This window comes from Delphinapterus leucas, chromosome 3 (genome assembly GCF_059928025.1).
Source record: "Delphinapterus leucas isolate spDelLeu-1000000601 "Yukka" chromosome 3, BTC_Dleu_Yukka2, whole genome shotgun sequence".
NCBI lineage: Eukaryota > Metazoa > Chordata > Mammalia > Artiodactyla > Monodontidae > Delphinapterus > Delphinapterus leucas.
Window position 1 is genome coordinate 129,696,449 of NC_143131.1, and position 18,600 is coordinate 129,715,048.

Genomic DNA, 18,600 nt, shown 5'->3' on the forward strand with positions numbered 1-18,600 from the left:
ATTTGTTGAATGAAAGAATTAATGATAATATTTTGGATAGAAATGTTTAAGAGAGAAAAGATAAACAAGGAGAAAAAAAGAGACCAAAGTTTTAATGAAGCAACCAAATTACTAGCTTCAGTTTTAGTGTTGTTTCATTCTGTCCATCCAGCCACAACAGCAATATTTTTAGCCCTGGTCATTTGGAGTTGACGTTGATGAGAATAATCATACTAGACGTTCAATAGGCAAGAAGGAAACTCATTTCTCCTCCATTTTTGAGGGTTTTGTTTTGTTGAGTCTTTTCAACTTAATTCTTAAATGACCAGAGAATTTCTGCTCACCAACATAAACCATCACTAAGAATTCAGATTCCTTAAAGTTGGCTTATAATTAGCTAAGCGATTTAAAAAATATATTGAATCACTTTGAAGATGACTGTTCAGTTAGGAAATGATGTCAGAGACCACTATTCTCATTTTTTAGTAGAATGGTTCTTTCAACTTGGGGAGAATTCAGAGACTAAAAGCTAGAGCTTGCATGTTTCAGCATCAGTAAAGCCTGGGGCTGAGAAGAGCCTTCTCACGTGGTAAGCACAGCAGGCATGCCGTTATAATCATGGCTCATTAAACGGCCAACTGAAAGTCAGATGACCCTGTCAGAAACAGAATCTTAGCCTTTCAGCTCTTTAACACGGTTTCATTTGGAGCTGTTTATTTGGCTCAGTACATTGGAATGTGAGACAACTCGTCACATATTTATTGAACATCTACCATTGTGATCGATATATTGTCAGGATTCCAGTAACAGCAGAAAGGAACACAGGCTACTTCATGCCTTTGACAAATTTACATTCTGGCAAAGCAAGAATATAAATCATGGAAATACAGAGCAGTGTGAAGAAAGAGCTTAAGAGACATGAACTGATAGAAAAGTCAGATAGTCACTTCTATTTGAATAAATCAAGCATGGTTTCATGGAAGAGGTACCACTTTGAGCTGGCCATTGAAGAATGGGTAGGATCTCGTCAGACGGAGAATGGAAATATAGAAGGCATTCTAGAAACATATATATGCAGCTGGGGAAACTAGGGTGTGTTTTCATAAGAGCAAGTAATTCAATTTGAGTAGAAATATATAGTATTTGTGATGATACAATGGAAGGTGAGTCTGGAAGGTAGATTTTGCCCATATTATGTGAGTGACAGTGTTATAGAGGTAATGAAGGATTGAGTAGGGGGAAGTCATGGGTTTGAGACCAGTAGTCACCATTTGACTTGTCTCTGTTCTGAGACAGTAGACGTACCTCTGTCTGCTTATGGCGTAAGTTATTAGAAATCCAAGTCTAGACCAAATTATGAAACAACTAAGTTTATGTTTGGTATGGTTTGATTCTTTGGACCTTCCACCATAGCCTTCTCCCTCTTCCCATTCTTCTCTAAGTGGAACTTGTATCTAATTCCACCCCTGGTGAGGAATGTCTGGTAATGACTTGGGGATTGGAACAGGTGGGAATAATAGTTCTGAGGAGCATTCCTGTGTTATCAGGAGGACTCTTAAAGTCAAAGGCTTCAGGACTCCAAGGAATCACATTATAATGGCACAATATGAGGCAGTAGGGTAAATAGCTTGCTATGGAAGAACTGGCGTGGACCCCTCAAATCATATAAACAGCTTCTCCATGCCTCCCTCTGTGTCTCACAGAAACCACTGGTTGTAAGAAAGACAGCCTGATTCAGAGTGTGAATAACAGGACAAACCATTCCCAATAGTGGAAATGGCTCAAAGCATAGGTGCCATGCTTTGCTAGTCATGTTCTTTTCATGAACTAATAAAGGGGCATGAAGCAGTTAAGATAGTGGAAAGCTAACTAAAAATCAGGAGGTTCTGGGTTTTAGATTTAAGTAGCAATTTTCACATTTGTTAAAAAAAAAGCTAGAATTGGATATGTAAGTTCTAAGGGTCATTTTACCTCCTTAATATCATATAGGAAGGCGTAAATTATGGGATGTCCCTCCCTCTAGTGTGGAGCCATAGAGGAATGTCAGCTCTTTGAGAGTTCCTTTCTTAGTGCCTGTCCAGTACAGAGGGCTGTGGGGAAATGAGAGCTGCAGATGGACAGCTGACAAGGGAACTGGGGACCCACATCTTCGGTCAGCTCCACAAGGTGACATTCTGTCAGGAAGATGTTCTGCTGCACAGATGGCCCCTGTGGGTGGTTCTGGGAGTGCTGCTGTTTGCAGGAAGGAGTGATCACATTCCGGAATGCTGCTCGGAAGCGGCGAGAGAGTAGGTTGTAGATAATGGGGTTGACAGCTGAGCTCAGGTAGAAGAGGACACCTGGAATGCAGGGAATTAAGAGACATGCCAAGGAGAAATTGGGGGAGAGGTATGACAGGGAGAAGCATAAATGTTTAACAAAGGTCTTGAATCCCTTTGATTGCCTCGTTTGGAAGTGATAATATACATAAGACTCTAATTGAGAATACAAAATGCTCTGAACAGATCTACCACCTGTGTACTTAGGAATCAAACCCAGAAAGATTAAAGAGTCTTGGAAAAATTGAGGCTGGCATGGGATCTCTCTGAGATGTTTGGCAACTTCCTTTGATCCCCACTTTTTTAATCAAGGAACATGTTCCCATAGCATTAACGAGAGATGCTTAAGTATCAGAGGAAAGAGAGATTTTTTTTTTTATCTCATTGGAGTTTTGCTTAAATCTATAATTTGAAACTGCAAGTAATGGAGGAATAGTAAATCAGTCAAGGCATAGTCTCTGCTGAGACTTCTTAAAATGCTAAATATCTCTTCAAAGAAGTATTCCCCAATGTCTTTTCCCTACCTAGCCTTTCCCCTTGATGGTTCTTCCCACCTTATTTCCAACCTTATTGAATATTTGTATTTTTCCATTTGTTTTCTCCACCAGATGTCTTGCACACTGCCATTTTCTTGGTTGGTATTCACTTTTCCTTTATTACCATATCCTATTCTATTTTCGCAAGGCCCAAGGGGAGCCTAAGGTTGAGAATCAGAGGACTTAGTTTCTGATCTTGGCCTTTGCTTATTCTGTGAGCCTGGACAGAACTGGCACTTCAATTTCTTTTTCTCTGTAAAATGGGAATGATAATACCTTTTTAACTCACCTCCCTGGATTATTGTGAGGATTAAATTGAGTTACTGTCTACAGAAGGGCTGAGAATAAGAATATAAAACAAGTGATAGGTGCTGCCCTCAACACATTCATTGTTGTCCTCATTTATATAGTTCAGGACATTCAGAGTGCCATATGCCCTGTGGACAGAACTGGGCAGGGAGGAGTGTAGGACGGTAATATTTCTATAGACTGTTAATTTGCTCAATAAAGAAATACTGGGATTCCCTGGTGGCGCAGTGGTTGAGAGTCTGCCTGCCGATGCAGGGGACACGGGTTCGTGCCCCGGTCCGGGAAGATCCCACATGCCGCGGAGCGGCTGGGCCCGTGAGCCATGGCCGCTGAGCCTTCGCGTCTGGAGCCTGTGCTCCGCAACGTGAGAGGCCACAACAGTGAGAGGCCCGCATACCGCCAAAAAAAATAAATAATAAATAAATAAACACTGATTGAACTCATTATACGACTTTGAGGCACATTGGAAGGTAGTGGATTTAGACTTTGTTCTCCAAGGACTTGGAATAGTATTGCAGAACAAGATTTATGCCTAATTTCAGTAATTAACAAAAGGATGGTACCAAACAGTATCCGTTAAGAAAAGAGCAAAATATGTGACACCAACAGTCATGCTGTGGAAATTCACATGATGGCATAAACACAAGAACTCTAATGGTCATGACAAATTTAGTGGGGGTGATTGGACTCTAGCGAGACCATGAAATGGGTAGGAGATATTGGGGAGGAGAGGAGAGAGTGCTGCAAGTAGAAGGCTTAGCGTGCACCAGTGTGCTAGAGAAAGGTTATTGTGCAAGAATAATGCAGAATGTGCAGAAATCCCTAATTCACCAGTTTGACAAGCATTCAATACGTGGTTTATGAATGAAAATGCTATAACTTGAGGGTCAAAAGGCAAGTTGGGGCCATTTCTGGGGTAGCATTTAAGAGGTTTAGACATCATCTGGTTGGCAAGGTGGGGAAGGGAGAAATTACATCTTAACAGGAAAATGTTATTGTAAATGAACAACTTGGGAATCTTAAAATGGTTGTCTTGATGCCTCTGGAGAAGTGTAGATCAAGCCTCATGTGATCTTGTGTGTTTTCCAGTTTTTTTAAAGAATAATTTATTTTATTTAAAAAATTTTTTATTAGAGTTGATTTACAATGTTGCGTTAGTTTCAGGTGTACAACAAAGTGAATGAGTTATACATATACATATATCCACTCTAGTATTGAGTAGAATTCCTTGTGCTCTACAGTAGGTCCTTATTTGTTATCTATTTTATATATAGTAGTGTATATATTATTTAAACACTCCCATTTTCTAAGACTAACCACAAAGATCAGAGCCATAAACATTTTTGGTTTTTTGTCCAGAATAATAAATAGTTTAACATGGAGGAAAGTCCTAATGTCCAGGTATAAACTGTACACAAGCCCTGCTGAGTACAAAAAAGATGGTTGTAGAAAATAGATAATATATATGGTATTCAGTATACATATGAATGCTATTGTTTTTGTTCTGTGCACATCTGGAGCTTAACTTGCATAAATTGATCTTATCTTTCTTCCTTAATGATGTCTTTGATAAAGAGCCCATAGGACCGTCCGGTGACTAGCAGAGGTAGAGGGATAGAAGTGGTGTGACCCTAAGACTAACAGTTACACTGACTGGGAAAGAAAGACTCAGGTGGCCATTCTTTGCTCCATTTTAGAGGAAAGAACCCTGAACTTGAAGTTAGGTGACTCAGGCTTGAACCTTGTTTTTACCATTTGCCAACTGAGTGTCTTTGGACAAGTCATTTCTTCTTTGTAGAACTGTTTTTTAACCATAAAATGATATTATTGATGATAATATCTACTTTACAAACTTGTGATGGTTGTAGAAGATAGGCTATAGCATTTTACAGCTTAAAAAGTTCTTCAATAGCTATTATTTTATTTGCTTCTTACCATCAGCCTGTGTTGTATATAGAGCAGGCATTATTGCCACCTTACAGTTGAGGAAACTTTGGCAAGAAGGAATCCATATTCTGCGTATCACTCAGAATATAAATGGTGGTATTGAGATGCAAACCCAGGTCCTCTGATTTAGTAACCTTTCAACCACTCTCTCATATTCTATGGTGTCCTTAACAAGCAGCATTAAAGTAGCCTAAAAGCAGACCTTGAGGCCCCATGAATACCCTTTGGCTGGCTTTCATGAGGGTCTAACACTTGCTGAAGACAATACAGGATTTCAGGGACATGAATGTTTAATAAATAAGAACCAATTAAATCATATGGCCATTGAAAGAGAACCAAAGGAATCATTCCTTTGACCATTTTCCTGCTGTAATCATCAAGCTTAGAGTTGAGGTCTTTCATAAAGTAGTGTCTCAAATAGTAATATGGTGTATTTCTTTTGAACCTGTAACATACCTAATCAATACATAAATAAAATAAAAATCAAGTGTCTTCGTTACAGTATGGCAGATCCCCATGATAAGTTGGTATATACAGATAGAACCTACTGCTCTAAGCAAGATGAAGAAGCTGCAGTTACCTGGACACCTGTGATACACCCAAACGAGCTAAATTTTACCTGATACCACATGGATGAGATTGAACACAGCAGCCAGGGATTCAGTCCACTCCTCCACAAAGCTGAAGAAGAGCCGATCAATGTGGAATGGGGCCCAACAGATAGCAAACACTAAGACCAAGACAACTGGAAAAGGATGATGAAGGGGTGAGTAAAAGGCAGTCAAAGCAAGAATAGGTATACAGTGCCCACACTGAGTTCATCCATTCCTTCTAGCATTTCCCCTCCATCTTTGTTAAGTTATAATTGCTAAAGGCCAACTAGATCCTAAAGGGACTCTACATAGAATATGTAAACATAAGAATGAATTTTATAGGATTGAGAATCAGTTTTCCATATGGTTGTAAAAGATTTCTTGTGTAATGTAAGTTTCCTTCAGGATATTTAGAATAGTATTGAATGTATTCAAAGTTCTGAAAACATTCTATTGTGGAAAATAAATTATGTTGCAGGTAGACTGTTGGAATCACGTAAACTGGATTTATAAGTAAAATGATTGTGTTCAAGCAATTTGGTGTTCTTTAAAGTTATAGATTAATAACAAACTATGAAGTATAGTATGAATTTATCTTGTTTTTCTAGTAAAAAATTAGAAGTTTCTATGATTTTAATCATTTAAAATTCTGTAAGGCGTCAGGGGAAAGAGAAAGGTCGAACAACCATGAGCATAATACAAGCATTTTTAAGATTGGGATGGGGGTGTGTCTGTTATATTATAAATTGCTAGAGCACAGAATTCCTTCCACTTCCTTTATGTTTGTTTTTACATCTATTTTGAAATGATTACAGATTTACAGGAAGTTGCACCTTCCAGTTTCTTATTTTCAGCTCCCAAGACAGAGATTGGTGCTACCATAGTTTCTCTAAGGGGCATTTATTCTCCAGAAAAATAAACATGTATGTTTTCTTCTCTCCTGAAGTTGTAAAATACTTTCCTTTCCTTTCCTTTCCTTTCCTTTCCTTTCGAGGCTTGAGATTTACCTCAGAATAATCTAGTAGGGGCTAAAGGAGAGATAGGGATATAGAGGAAACAAGATGAGCTATGAGCTGATAACTTTTAAAGCGGGTGATGGGTATTTTGGTGTTCATTTTACAATTCTCTGTACTCAAGAGCACACTTGATGTTTTCCATAGTAAATAGTACATATGTTTCCTGTTGGCATTAAAATACTCAGAGTAAGTTGTCTGCCTGCATGATGTGGTTTCAGGAATACCTGGAAGATTCTTCTGAATTTACCTCCCAAGAAAAAGTCCCTAATCTGCTTACTACTGCCTACAATTCCCTCTAGTTAAAAATTTAATTCGTGTTATAATTAAACCCTCTGCCCCCAAAGGCAAATAGTCCACAGTATATTTTATCGTTGTGACTTTAATGTGAATACACTTCAAGTCCTTTTGTGAGAGATTATGATCAGAGAGATTATGATCAAAGAGAAATGGGGAGAAATATTGAAGACACTAGATTTCTTAGTAGGGAAAGTCAGGTGCTAACAGGGGCTAAAAAATTTCAAGAAGGTGACTAGTAGAGTTGAAAAGACATACAGTGACCTCACAGGTTTTTGGGTTTTTTTTTTTTTTGGTTCATAGACATCACGTAGTTACAGTGCATGTTTCATATGCATATTCGCCTGGAGGATTTGTTTCTTCAAAATTTCGCTCTGTGACTTGGAAAGTATATTATAAACCTCCTTTCTCTAATTGATTGGTGTCTCATTAGACCAGTTGGATCATATATTTTTATAACATTCTTTTGGGAGAGTGTGGATCAGTGCCTGGATGTGTTTTAAAATATCTTATCTATGTAAAAGAGTGTACCGTTTATATAAAATCATACAATGTCATAAGAGGAATGACTACTTAGAAGGGCTCTTAGCCAGATGTCCTTATTCTGGAAGTAAAAGATCCCATGGAGTCCAATCTTGGGTACCAGGGGGCTCAGGAGCCCCCTGAAATGGATTGTAAAACATTTGATGTATGTTCGTTCGTACACTTTCTGAGTGGAGAATTCACTGTTTCCACGATATTTTTAAAGAAACCCATAACACAAAATCGGTAAGAACCACCTGCTCATTTTAGGGGGAAAAAGAGATACTTAAAGGCTCTTAGAGTGGATATGATTTACCAAGCATTGAACAGAGTGTATTACAATGGTTGCAATTTAGTGTGTTATTCTGAGGTTTAAGAACCGAAATAGAACAAAATAGACAGGTCCTAGATGCTTGAGTAAGCCACGGAAGATCAGAACATGACACTACGTTTCAGGAGAATTTTGATCCAGATCCCAGCAGCACTTGATCAATACCAAATATAACTCCTTTGCTTTAACAAACAAGCAAAATACAAAATGGAGGACTCACACAGCATTTTAGTGACTGATTTTCTGGATGGTCTTTGAATATTTGCAGTTACTTCATCTGCTTCAAGGGGTTGGTCTTTCTTCAGCTGCAAGAGAAATGCAAAGAGATATAAAGAAAGGGAAACATTTTTTCCTCCCATTAAGAGCTGAGAAGTGTGACTCTAACACTCATTTTGCAGACAAAAAACTGGACTTAAAGAAATGTAAGAATTTGTTAACATGTAAGAATATGTTTAACCCTAAGTTGGAGGTGGAGTTGGATCAAGGTCACCTAACTCAACTGGATAGATGGTTGTGGCCAAGTTCCAGGCAACCATTCATCCTGTGCTACTCTGTAGAACCCTAGTTTTGTAGCATATTAATAGATATTCCTTGAAAAATAAGAAATTCTGAAGTTAAAAAATGTTAGATAGGCTTTTTCATTCATCCATTCATTTATTCAATAATTATTAGACATCTATTAGAATGACATCCCTCTGCCATGTGGTGGGTAGGCAGTAGAAAACAAAAACAGGTATTATTTCTGCTTCATGAAGTTTATAGTCTTTATTTGGGGTCTTCTCAGAGCCTTAAAGTGCTAATGGACATTACACATTTCCATGGGGGACAGTGTATCACCTTTCCTCCGCCCCTACCTTGCACATCCCACATCTCCCACCCTCAAAGGGGATAGTGCTTCTTCGACTAAACAATACCCTTCCCAACCCATTTCAGTGGAACACCTGGTACCATCTTGAGAAGCACAATTTGGGAAACTCTGCTTTACAAATATTACCCATAAGGGTATATGTGTTTCTGAGTTTAGATGTTAAAATATACTCCTCCTTGTTGGAAGATACGGTGATCCTTAAAGTAGCATCTGAAAATTTCAAATATTAACATTTCCTGTACATGCAATCTCTCTTGCCCAGTTCAAGTTCCACCTACTTGTGGCCACTGTAGCCCATTGTCCTCTCCTTCCTCTGAACTCACATACCACTGAAGATCTACATCATTCATCTAGCTGTGAATTTTTTCTCTTTAATTAATATGTTTCTAATTTGTGGTGATAGTCAGCCAGATAAAAAAAGCTTTAAGGTCTCATGATAAACTACCATCATATATCTAGAAGATAATATAGTATTTATTTGCTGATTGGTTCTCCAGCATTTATTCTCCTCTTCTCTTACCAATCGTGCCCTGATTTCCCTAGTGGATTTACTCCTTCTCCATTTCATAGTCATTAATTTGGGTGGGAATGATCCCATCTCCAGATACAGGTTTAGGTCCTAGATAACTTAGCTGCTATCCTTCAGTCACAGTGATTGGATAATTGAGACCAATGAGATTTCAGATATTTGCTTATACGTTTAGGAATGAAAGTGTCATTTCTCTTTTATTGGAACTACCAGAGGGAGCTTTTTGTTTTTTTCCTCACCATAAGGAATGTGCTTAGAGCCACCAGTGGACTGCTATGCAGATTTGGAGGTTGAAACCAATACCATAGAAAGAAGAGCAAAGAAACAGAAACAAAGTTAGGTCCTTGATGACATTGTGTGTCTTGCTGGATTAATCTTCCCCAAGAGCCACCTCTCCCTCTGGATTTTTCAGGGCTATGCTCTCTTTCATATTTTGTCAGATTGAGTTGGAGTTCCCTCATTAGCAATGTAGAAAGTCTTGACAAACTAAGGCCATCAGTGGAAGGAAAATTCAACCTGTTTTATATAGTCTCAGGGTAGATTAGGATCAATTTATTGAATTATAGGGAGACATATTTCAATTCAATATAGAGAAGAAATTAGTGTGGTTATGCGCAACAGTGGAACAGAATGCTAGACGCAGTGAGCTTCCTGGGCTAGATGGCATTTTTACAGAATATTTAATTAATTTATTTTTAATAAATTTAATTATTTATTTATTTATTTTATTCTTTTTGGCTGCATTGGGTCTTCATTGTTGCATGTAGGCTTTCTCTAGTTGTGGCGAGCGGGGGCTACTCTTTGTTGCAGTGCCCGGGCTTCTCATTGCGGTGGCTTCTCTTGTTGCCGAGCATGGGCTCTAGGTGTGCGGGCTTCAGTAGTTGTGGCGCACGTGCTCAGTGGTTATGGCTCGCAGGCTTAGGTGCTCCACGGCATGTGGAATCTTCCCAGACCAGGGCTCGAACCCATGTCCCCTGCATTGGCAGGTGGATTCTTAACCACTGCGCCACCAGGGAAGTCCCTATAGAATATTTTAGAGAAGGTATTTAAAATTAAATAAGACTTGGAAGAAAAGATCATTAATAGTTGCCTCCAAAGTTCAACAAATCAATATCCTGTCTCTAACAAACATGTAAGCTCCTAGAAGTCAGGTTGCTTTCAGCATTGCACTGCCCTGAAGTATCCACGTGGATGATTAACAAAACTGGCTGTCTGTCTCTTGGATATATTGGTGTTCTCTACATATACCTGTGTCTTCAGAAAGTGAGGGATTAAAGTTCTGTGAGATTTGACGCTTCGGAGTCACCTAGAACTTGAACGAAATAGGGGAAAATATTGTGCAGTTATTAGGAATAAATGGGAGAGAACTAAAGGTGATGTTATTAATATAATAGTAAAACAAAATAATGCAGGTATAGTTCTTAACTCAATGGCTGGCACATGATACTCAGTAAGTTATAGATTGTGATTCTGGGAGTTCCCTGGTTGCCTAGTGGTTAGAATTCTGGGCTTTCACTGCCATGGCCCGGGTTCATTCCCTGGGTGGGGGACTGAGATCCTGCAAGCTGCACAGCATGGCCAAAAAAAAAAAAAAGTTTCATATATTGTGGTTCTGATTATTGTCCTGGGTTTACTTGAAAGGCATTTGTATGAAATATTTATTTGTAACTGTAGGCCCACTCATGTGTATTACTGAGTCCCTTCTAGAAATTCTCCTTCTCATGGTACCATTCACCACAAGCTGAACTCGTGCTAATGCAAAGAAGCATCCAGATACACTGAGAAGAAAACCACTGGTGTTGAAGGTTAGAGCAATGCATCAAACTGCACATCTTCCTAACTCATCTTCAATTATGTTCTAATGATTTCATACCATTTAAAAAATGTTGTCCTTATTACAAGATAGTTACTCCATTATTTGATTCCAGTCCATAGTCAAGAACAAAGAAAGATTTTTAAGATCTGTTAGTCACTTCTTCGGTGGGTCTAACAATTCTCACTGGGAATTTCTCCACCCCAGGGGAAAATTTCCTTAAATCAAACAGCAAGCAAATGGTGCACACAGTCTTTTTATGAAGAGGCTTCTTGTACAGCTCAGTTTGCACTGAAAAGAAAAATTATGTGTCTATTAATCATCACATTTCAGCTTCCTTAGGTTACAGTGACACAACTAGCCAACTAGAAGAAGAGTCAGAAACAGAATATTTATGCATATTATACATTGTTCCAGCAGAATTTGAAGGGGTTGACATAGTAGAATAGAATCCAGTTTGTCTAGCCAATATTAAATGCTGCTTTATTTCTTGTTGAATAATTTCATTTCCCTTCAGATGTTTGGTAGAGTAGATATTTGTCCATTAATTATTCTCACCCACCCCTAAACACTTTAAAAGTCAACTTACAAAAATAGGAGAGGAAAATTGTCATCACTCTATAGGAAGTTCAGAACCCTTCCTACCTCACTCCTTTTAGTTATTTTTATGTAAGATAAAAGGTGAAGGGGAGACGTGAGGTTGATTATCATTCAGATTGATGTATAATCCTGATCAGTTGTTTATACTGCTTAAAATCATTTCACCAGCTGTTCATTTATGTAGATTGTGATTCATTTATATAGCTTTAGGATGCCAAGATATAATCATAGCTTTTGTGTAAATATCTCTATAATCTGAACAAAATCTGTTTATTTTAAAAAAAACCGGTCCAACCCTGTTTGTCCTGGCTGAATTCTGCTACAATTCATAATCCATCCTCTTTGGCTCAAGCTTTAATGCTGCATGTGGGAGATACAAGGACTAGGTGAGAGCTTCCCAGGTGGGAAGGAACTTGCCCTGGGATTGCCTGTTTCCCAACTCCATTATGTTCGAACCCTGGAGAGCAGCTCGGTGGACGCTTGTGTCCTGTAACGATGAAGCAGCTCTGATTGCTCAGCTGTGAACATACGTATTGCTCCCCTCCTTCTTCCCTGGTCCTGGGATTACATCGGTCTTGGTTTTCTGCCTTCTGAAGGCAATGGGGCCCACAGTCAATCATAACTTTCGACTTGCCATGAGAATCAGTACTCCTCAGAATTGACTGAATCTCTTCAAAAATCTTTTAGATCAAAAAGTCTTTTTGAGACAGTGTTTCCAAGTCTCCCATTTTGAAGGTAGAGAAGCTGAAGTCCAGAGATAAAGGAAATAATTTAGCCTCATTCACTCATTCATTGAGCTTACAGTCTAGTTGGAGAGGAAGAAATTAAGGAACCCACAAATATAGAATTATAAATTGTGATAAATGCAATGATGGGAAATTGCTAAGAATCATGAGCACCTAGAGAGGGACCAGGTAGTTAGGGAATCAGGGAGAGCTTCCTGGAGGAAGTGTGAATGAAGTATGATTTAAAGGATCAGTGGGAGTTAGAAAGGCAAAAACAATTGTGGTAGTAGACAGAAGGAACATTCCTGGCAAAAACAGAGCAAAAGGTACAAAGGTCTTGAGACCAATGCCACAGACTAAGGCCTACTTCTGATTCCCAGTCTAGAGGTCTTTAAATTAAATGTTACTATAGAAGTGACATTCTAAGCAATAGTTCCTTTCCTGGTGTCCTCTGGGTAACACCTCATCCTTCCTGAGAATAGGATGCTGTAAGTTGCACTACACACACAAAGCAAACTAGGGTGGTTTCTAAGCTGTTGTCTGAGCTGTCACTTAGCTCCTGATACAAGGTAGCTGTAGATTCATGACAACCAAACAAAGTGACACTTAAATTAATTGCTTGGGGGGGAAACGTGTTTCCTATTCACAGTTAGGTATTTCCTCTAAATTGATCCAAGGCAAGTGATTGTTTGCTGTTTGAAGAGATGGTATTGATAAATTTGGGATGGATATCTCTCATAGGGCTCTCATAGGAATCATGCAGAAGTCCTTCCCGCCACAGTTGGATACACAGGGCTTTCTAAAGACATGATGACTGTGAACTAGTCTGGGTTGACACTTGTCTCTGGGAATTATAGGGGCCAGCCCTCCCGGAGACTGGCATAACTCTGCCTGATTAGATTTACTCCTGTGTCCAGACATCTGTTGTACTTAAAATCTATTCTTTCTCCTTAGACGTTGCCACTCTGCTTAGGCACAGTATTTATTTGAAAGGACCATCTGTGGAACACTCATTTCTGACACACACCTTTCTCAGAGATGCACTGAGACGGGAGTATATTAATTATCACATAATACGTGGTATCAGAGCCATCTTGGTACATATGATGTGAATGTGATGTCTGCTTTGTTTTACTTTCATTTATAATGCACATTGCTCCCACTCACAGATTTTCCTTTCCTTTTTTTTTTAAGGAATCACAGGCTGTTAGAGCTATCAGGAGACTTAGATATGATCTGATGTAACCTTTTCATTTTATAAATGTAAAACCTAACTCCAGGAAAGAATTAAGGGGCTTTGCCTAAAGGCATATTATATGTGAGCTTCAGACCTGGGAGTCTAAGTGGTCTCATGACTATTTCCTACACAACCTACCTATTAAATGGGTATAAAACTGTCACAGTTAGATTTCATCTCTATGAATTTGGCTGCAGAATATACCAGGAAAGGAATCATATAGACTCACTCCTAACTTCATCAAAAGCAAAACAAAACAACAGTTTCAGACAATTCAGATCCAGGAAAAAAGAAAAGGAAAGAAAGAAGAAAGGAAAGAAGGAAGGAAGGAAGGAAGGAAGGAAGAAAGAAAGAAAGGGAAAGAAAGAAATTGGTTTACCGTGATGAGCACAGGAGAGAAAGCTCTAATTATAAAATGTTGCAAACTAAGTAATAATATTCTGTTAATTCCAGCTATCTGTTATTCACACTGTCTTCTAATCTATTTTATGTACTCTGTTTAATTCCTCGTCCCTCAATCTCCACCTGTTGAAAAGAAGTCCAGGTTGATCTCACTTAGGCCATATTTTTGCATTTTAATCTGATATTTCAACCAAAGGATCAAAGCAACCACAAAGAAGGGTCTGACTTTAAAACTATATTTGTCTTGGAATATAAAATAGGCAGGGATAGTTTATTTTATACTCAGACCAAGTTGGTGCAGAGGAAAATTTCAATGCAGGCAAAGCAGGTGAGGGCAGGAAAGAGACAGCAGGGTGTGAAACAGTCTCTCCGTGGGCAGCTACCTTGTGCTATTTAAAATGAGGCTCAACCTCAGACCTACTGAGTCAGATTTTCCTGGAGGGAGCGACCTGCCCATGGGTACCCATAGCGAGGTTTCCAGGTGATTTGTAGGAACACCTAGGTTTGAGAACCACAGGTGTAGAGGGAAGAACAATGGAAGGTGAGTTAAAGGAAATGATTTATAGTTGTGGTTACTGTTTGTCCAATTTGAATCCAGTCCTTTAACTTCCAGGTTTCCCCTCTGAGCTCATCCTGTTTTTCTCTATGCTCCCTTCCAATTCTAGACTTCTCCAGTTCTAAATGTTTCTCCGAACTTTGAGTAAGAGAAAAAAGAAGGGATGCTGCCATAACGGTTGCAGCCAGCTTGGATACTCACTTTGAGCCCCATGAGGTAGTAGAGGACACTGATGACCGTCATGGGGAGGATGTAGAAGAGGAAGGAGGTGACCTGGATAATGAAACTGTAGGTCCACATGGGCTTAATGATCGTACAGGTGGCAGAGCCCGGGACGAAGGACCCATTGGGGAAGTAGCGGAGCTCGATGCCATGGATGCTGGTGTTGGGCAGAGAGAAGAGAACAGAGAAGCCCCAGACGAGGCCGAGGATTCGGAGGGCCCGCCGCCGGGTGCTCTCCAGCTTGGCGCGGAACGGGTGGAGGATGGCCACGTATCGCTCCACGCTGACCGCGGTGATGCTGAGGACGGAGGCGAAGCACACCGTCTCAAAGAGGGCCGTCTTGAAGTAGCAGCCCACGGGCCCAAAAAGGAAGGGGTAGTTGCGCCACATCTCATAGACTTCCAGGGGCATCCCGAGAAGCAGGACCAGGAGGTCGGAGACAGCCAAGCTGAAGAGGTAGTAATTGGTGGGTGTCTTCATAGTCTGGTGCCGAAGAATCACCAGGCACACCAGAAGATTGCCAGCGACCCCCACCACAAAAATCAGAGTATACACCACAGACACCGGCAGGAAGAGGTGGCTGCGTGGAGGCCCGCAGAGCAAAGCTAGGTAGTCATCAGTGTTGTTCAGGTATTTCTTGAATGGATCTTCCAGTTCCTTTTGGTAGATCCAGGAATCATTCTCATGTTTTTCCATCACTGCCGTTAAAATCCAAGACCTGAGCCTCCTCTGGAATGATCCTCTGTCTCAAGCTGAGCCAGAAAAGAAAGAGAAAGCAGGCAGGAAAGCACAGGCTCAGTGAAGGAGGCCGGGAGAGGGCTAGTGCTTTAGCAACGTTGGGCTGCTCAGACCTCAGATCCCTTCTGAAGAGCCCCCCGAGACAGAAGCCCCGCCCCGCTGCGGGCTGTGGGCCAATGTGTGTGTCAGACGCTCAGTAAGAGGACAGCTGGGTGGGGCGTGCTAGCTTCCTGTGCAGGAAGCAGGAGACGACGGGGAGACGTTTCTCTGAATTGACAGGAGCTGGGAAAGCAGAGCTGTCACAGACGGTGACACTAAGTTAAATAAGGTGTTGGCACTCGGAGCTGTGCATTTTGCAAAGTTTTGGGAATCTGGGTGGAAATACAAATTTAGGTCGCAAGGTCATGGGTAGAAGAGTACAAATCTCCATTGATCCTTGTCACCTGTACAGCGTAACAAAAATGGGAGATCAATTGATTTCTCAAGTTATCTTGTTCCATTGGCAATTCAGGGCTCCCTGGGGAAAGTGGGATCAATATGCCTTTTTGGTTTTGATTGTGTCCACGATAGAATCCAACACCTGCATGTCATCTCGCCCTGCCTGCTGCCTGACACTTCAATCTCTTTAGACAGTGCCTTGCTGTTGCAAAAGTCAGTAGGATTTAGAATCAGGAACATCTGTAGAAACGCTGTAAGACTTTGGGAAAGTTACTCCAACTCTCAGAGCCACATTTCCTTATCTGTAAATTGGAGATTCATTCATTCTGTTTTATTCAACAAATACTTCTTGAGGATTTACTGTGTACCAGGTAGTGTTCTAGGCTTTGTAGAAACATCAGTGAACAAGCAAGACAAAATCTCTGCCTACATGGAACTTTTCTTATAATAGGGAATTCTGAAAATGTACAAGCAAACTAATGAATTAATATAATTTCAGATCATAATTTTTGCTGTAAAGAAAAAGAAGGATAAGGGACCTACAAACATAAGACTGGAGGCATTCTTTTATCAAGAATGGTCAAAGAAAATTTATCTCAGGAGATGTCATTTGGGCTGAGTTCTGTCAGACGAAAAGTCAAGCATCAAAGAGCCGAGGGAAGTGTATTCCCAGCAAAAGTTATAGCAAGTGCAAAGGTTCTGATGCAGTAACAAGTTTGATGTGTTTTAGAAACATCAAGAGGGCCAGTATAGCTGGAACTTAATGAGTGGACAGGAGAGTATGAGTGTTTAGACTGAAATGACTGGAAGGGACCAGATTATATAAATTTTTCTAGGATTTGATAGCGTTTGGATCTTATTCAAAATGCAGGGACTTTGGATCTGATTCAAGCTGCAGAGAAATCTTTGGAGGGTTTTGAGCAGGAGGGTTGCTCCTGGGGCCAATAACTCCCCAGTGTCTCTGGACTGTTTCTGCCCATAGATTGAACAGGCTTCCATATTATGGAAGAAAATAGAAATGCAGCATGAATTTATCAGCAGAGGTAAGTCTGAGCAAACACAGGGCTACCCTCTGTGGCTGAAACCAGGTGGGCCAAGGGGATGTGATATGGGGGTACCAGTGTCATCTGTGAAAATCTTTCAAATAAAAAAAAAACAGTAACTAATATTTATTAAGCACTTATTCTTCCTAGGCACTATTGTAAATATTTTATATATAGCACATGCAGTCTCTACAATAATTCTATGAGGTAGGTTCTTTTTTTATGTCTGCATCACGGGTGAGGAAACAGAGGCACACACTTATAGGGCTTGTTGAAGCTCACATAGTGTATCAGTCATTTGGGTTAAGTTATGTTTCAGTAACAAAAATTCCCAAATTTTAGTGTATTAAAGTAAGCAAAGGTTTATTTCCTGCCTATTCTACCTATCCATTCAGGGCTGCCTAGTAGCTTCTGTTACACGTTGTTCTCACATTGGGATGCAGGTTCCAACCTATGCTTCCATAATCCCCAAAGGAAGATGCCCAAAGGGGACCTTGGCTCTTGAATTTTCTGCCTGGAAAAGACAAATATCACACCCAATCACATTTCACAGGCCAAATCAAATTACATGGCCACTCCTAACCCCCAAAAGGATAAGAAGAACAATTTTACCATGTATTTAGGAAGAGAAAACCAACAGTATTTGGCAAACTGAATCAGTGACTGTACATTCTCCCCCTCTGGATACCAAAGATTTAGCTTGTGTTCTTTCTGGCAGGAAAAATACACTTCTCCCTGCCCCAATAGAGATGCCTCAACCTGCCTATCCAGGCACAGCTTTAAGTTAAAAGTCCAGGAACTCTGGGTGGTACATGGTACTCTCTCCATCAGATCTACATGTGACTCCTCTTGTCTGTCCCTGAGACCTATAAACTAAAGGACAAGTTACCAGCTCCCCATATGGATCCTCCCATCTGCTAATAACAGTTTTCTCATTTCCCACCATCTCACCCCTAGACTAATGCCTTTTTTTTTTAATTGAAGTATAGTTGAATTACAATGTTGTGTTTATTACTGTAAAGTGATTCAGTTATACACATATATACATTCTTTTTTTTGATATTCTTTTTCATTATGGTTTATCATGGGATACTGAATATAGTTCTCTGTGCTATACGGTAGGACCTTGTTGTTTATCCAGTCTATATATAAAAGCCTGTATCTGCTAACCCCAACTTCCTACTCCATCCCTTCCCTAACCCCCTCCAACTTGGCAACCACCGGTCTGTTCTCTATGTCCATGATTCTGTTTCTGTTTTGTAGATGTTAATTTGTCTCATATTTTAGATTCCACATATAAGTGATATCATATGGTATTTGTCTTTCTCTTTCTGACTTACTTCACTTAGTATGATAATCTCTAGTTGCATCCATGTTGGTGCAAATGCCATTATTTCATTCTTTTTTGTGGCTGAGTAGTATTCCATTGCATATGTGTACCAAATCTTCTCTATCCATTCATCCGTCAGTGGACATTTAGGTTGTTTCCATGTCTTGGCTATTGTGAATAGTGCTGCTATGAACATAGGGGTGCATGTACCTTTTTGAATTATAGTTTTGTCTGGATATATGCCCAGGAGTGGG

The 18,600-nt window shown here is 39.9% G+C and overlaps 1 protein-coding gene across 1 annotated transcript; it reads right to left on the reverse strand.

The window, feature by feature from the left end:
• Positions 1–1,793: 1,793 nt before the first annotated feature.
• NMUR2 (neuromedin U receptor 2) lies at positions 1,794–15,493 on the reverse strand. Its single transcript, XM_022590282.3, has 4 exons — positions 14,777–15,493; positions 8,066–8,150; positions 5,709–5,834; positions 1,794–2,318 (listed from the first exon to the last, which is right to left on the reverse strand). The coding sequence occupies exons 1-4, from the start codon at positions 15,491–15,493 to the stop codon at positions 2,023–2,025; spliced, it is 1,224 nt and encodes a 407-aa protein (XP_022445990.1). The 3' UTR covers positions 1,794–2,022.
• Between the last annotated feature and the right edge of the window lie 3,107 nt (positions 15,494–18,600).

Excerpts from the sequence above, each read along its gene's own strand:
- NMUR2 (XM_022590282.3), bottom strand. The coding sequence starts at position 15,493 with ATGGAAAAACATGAGAATGATTCCTGGATCTACCAAAAGGAACTGGAA. Across the intron at positions 5,835-8,065 it reads ATCAGTCACTAAAATGCTGT|TTGTCTTGGTCTTAGTGTTT; the intron begins GTGAGTCCTCCA and ends ATCCTTTTCCAG. Across the intron at positions 2,319-5,708 it reads TCTCATCCATGTGGTATCAG|GTGTCCTCTTCTACCTGAGC; the intron begins GTAAAATTTAGC and ends CCTGCATTCCAG.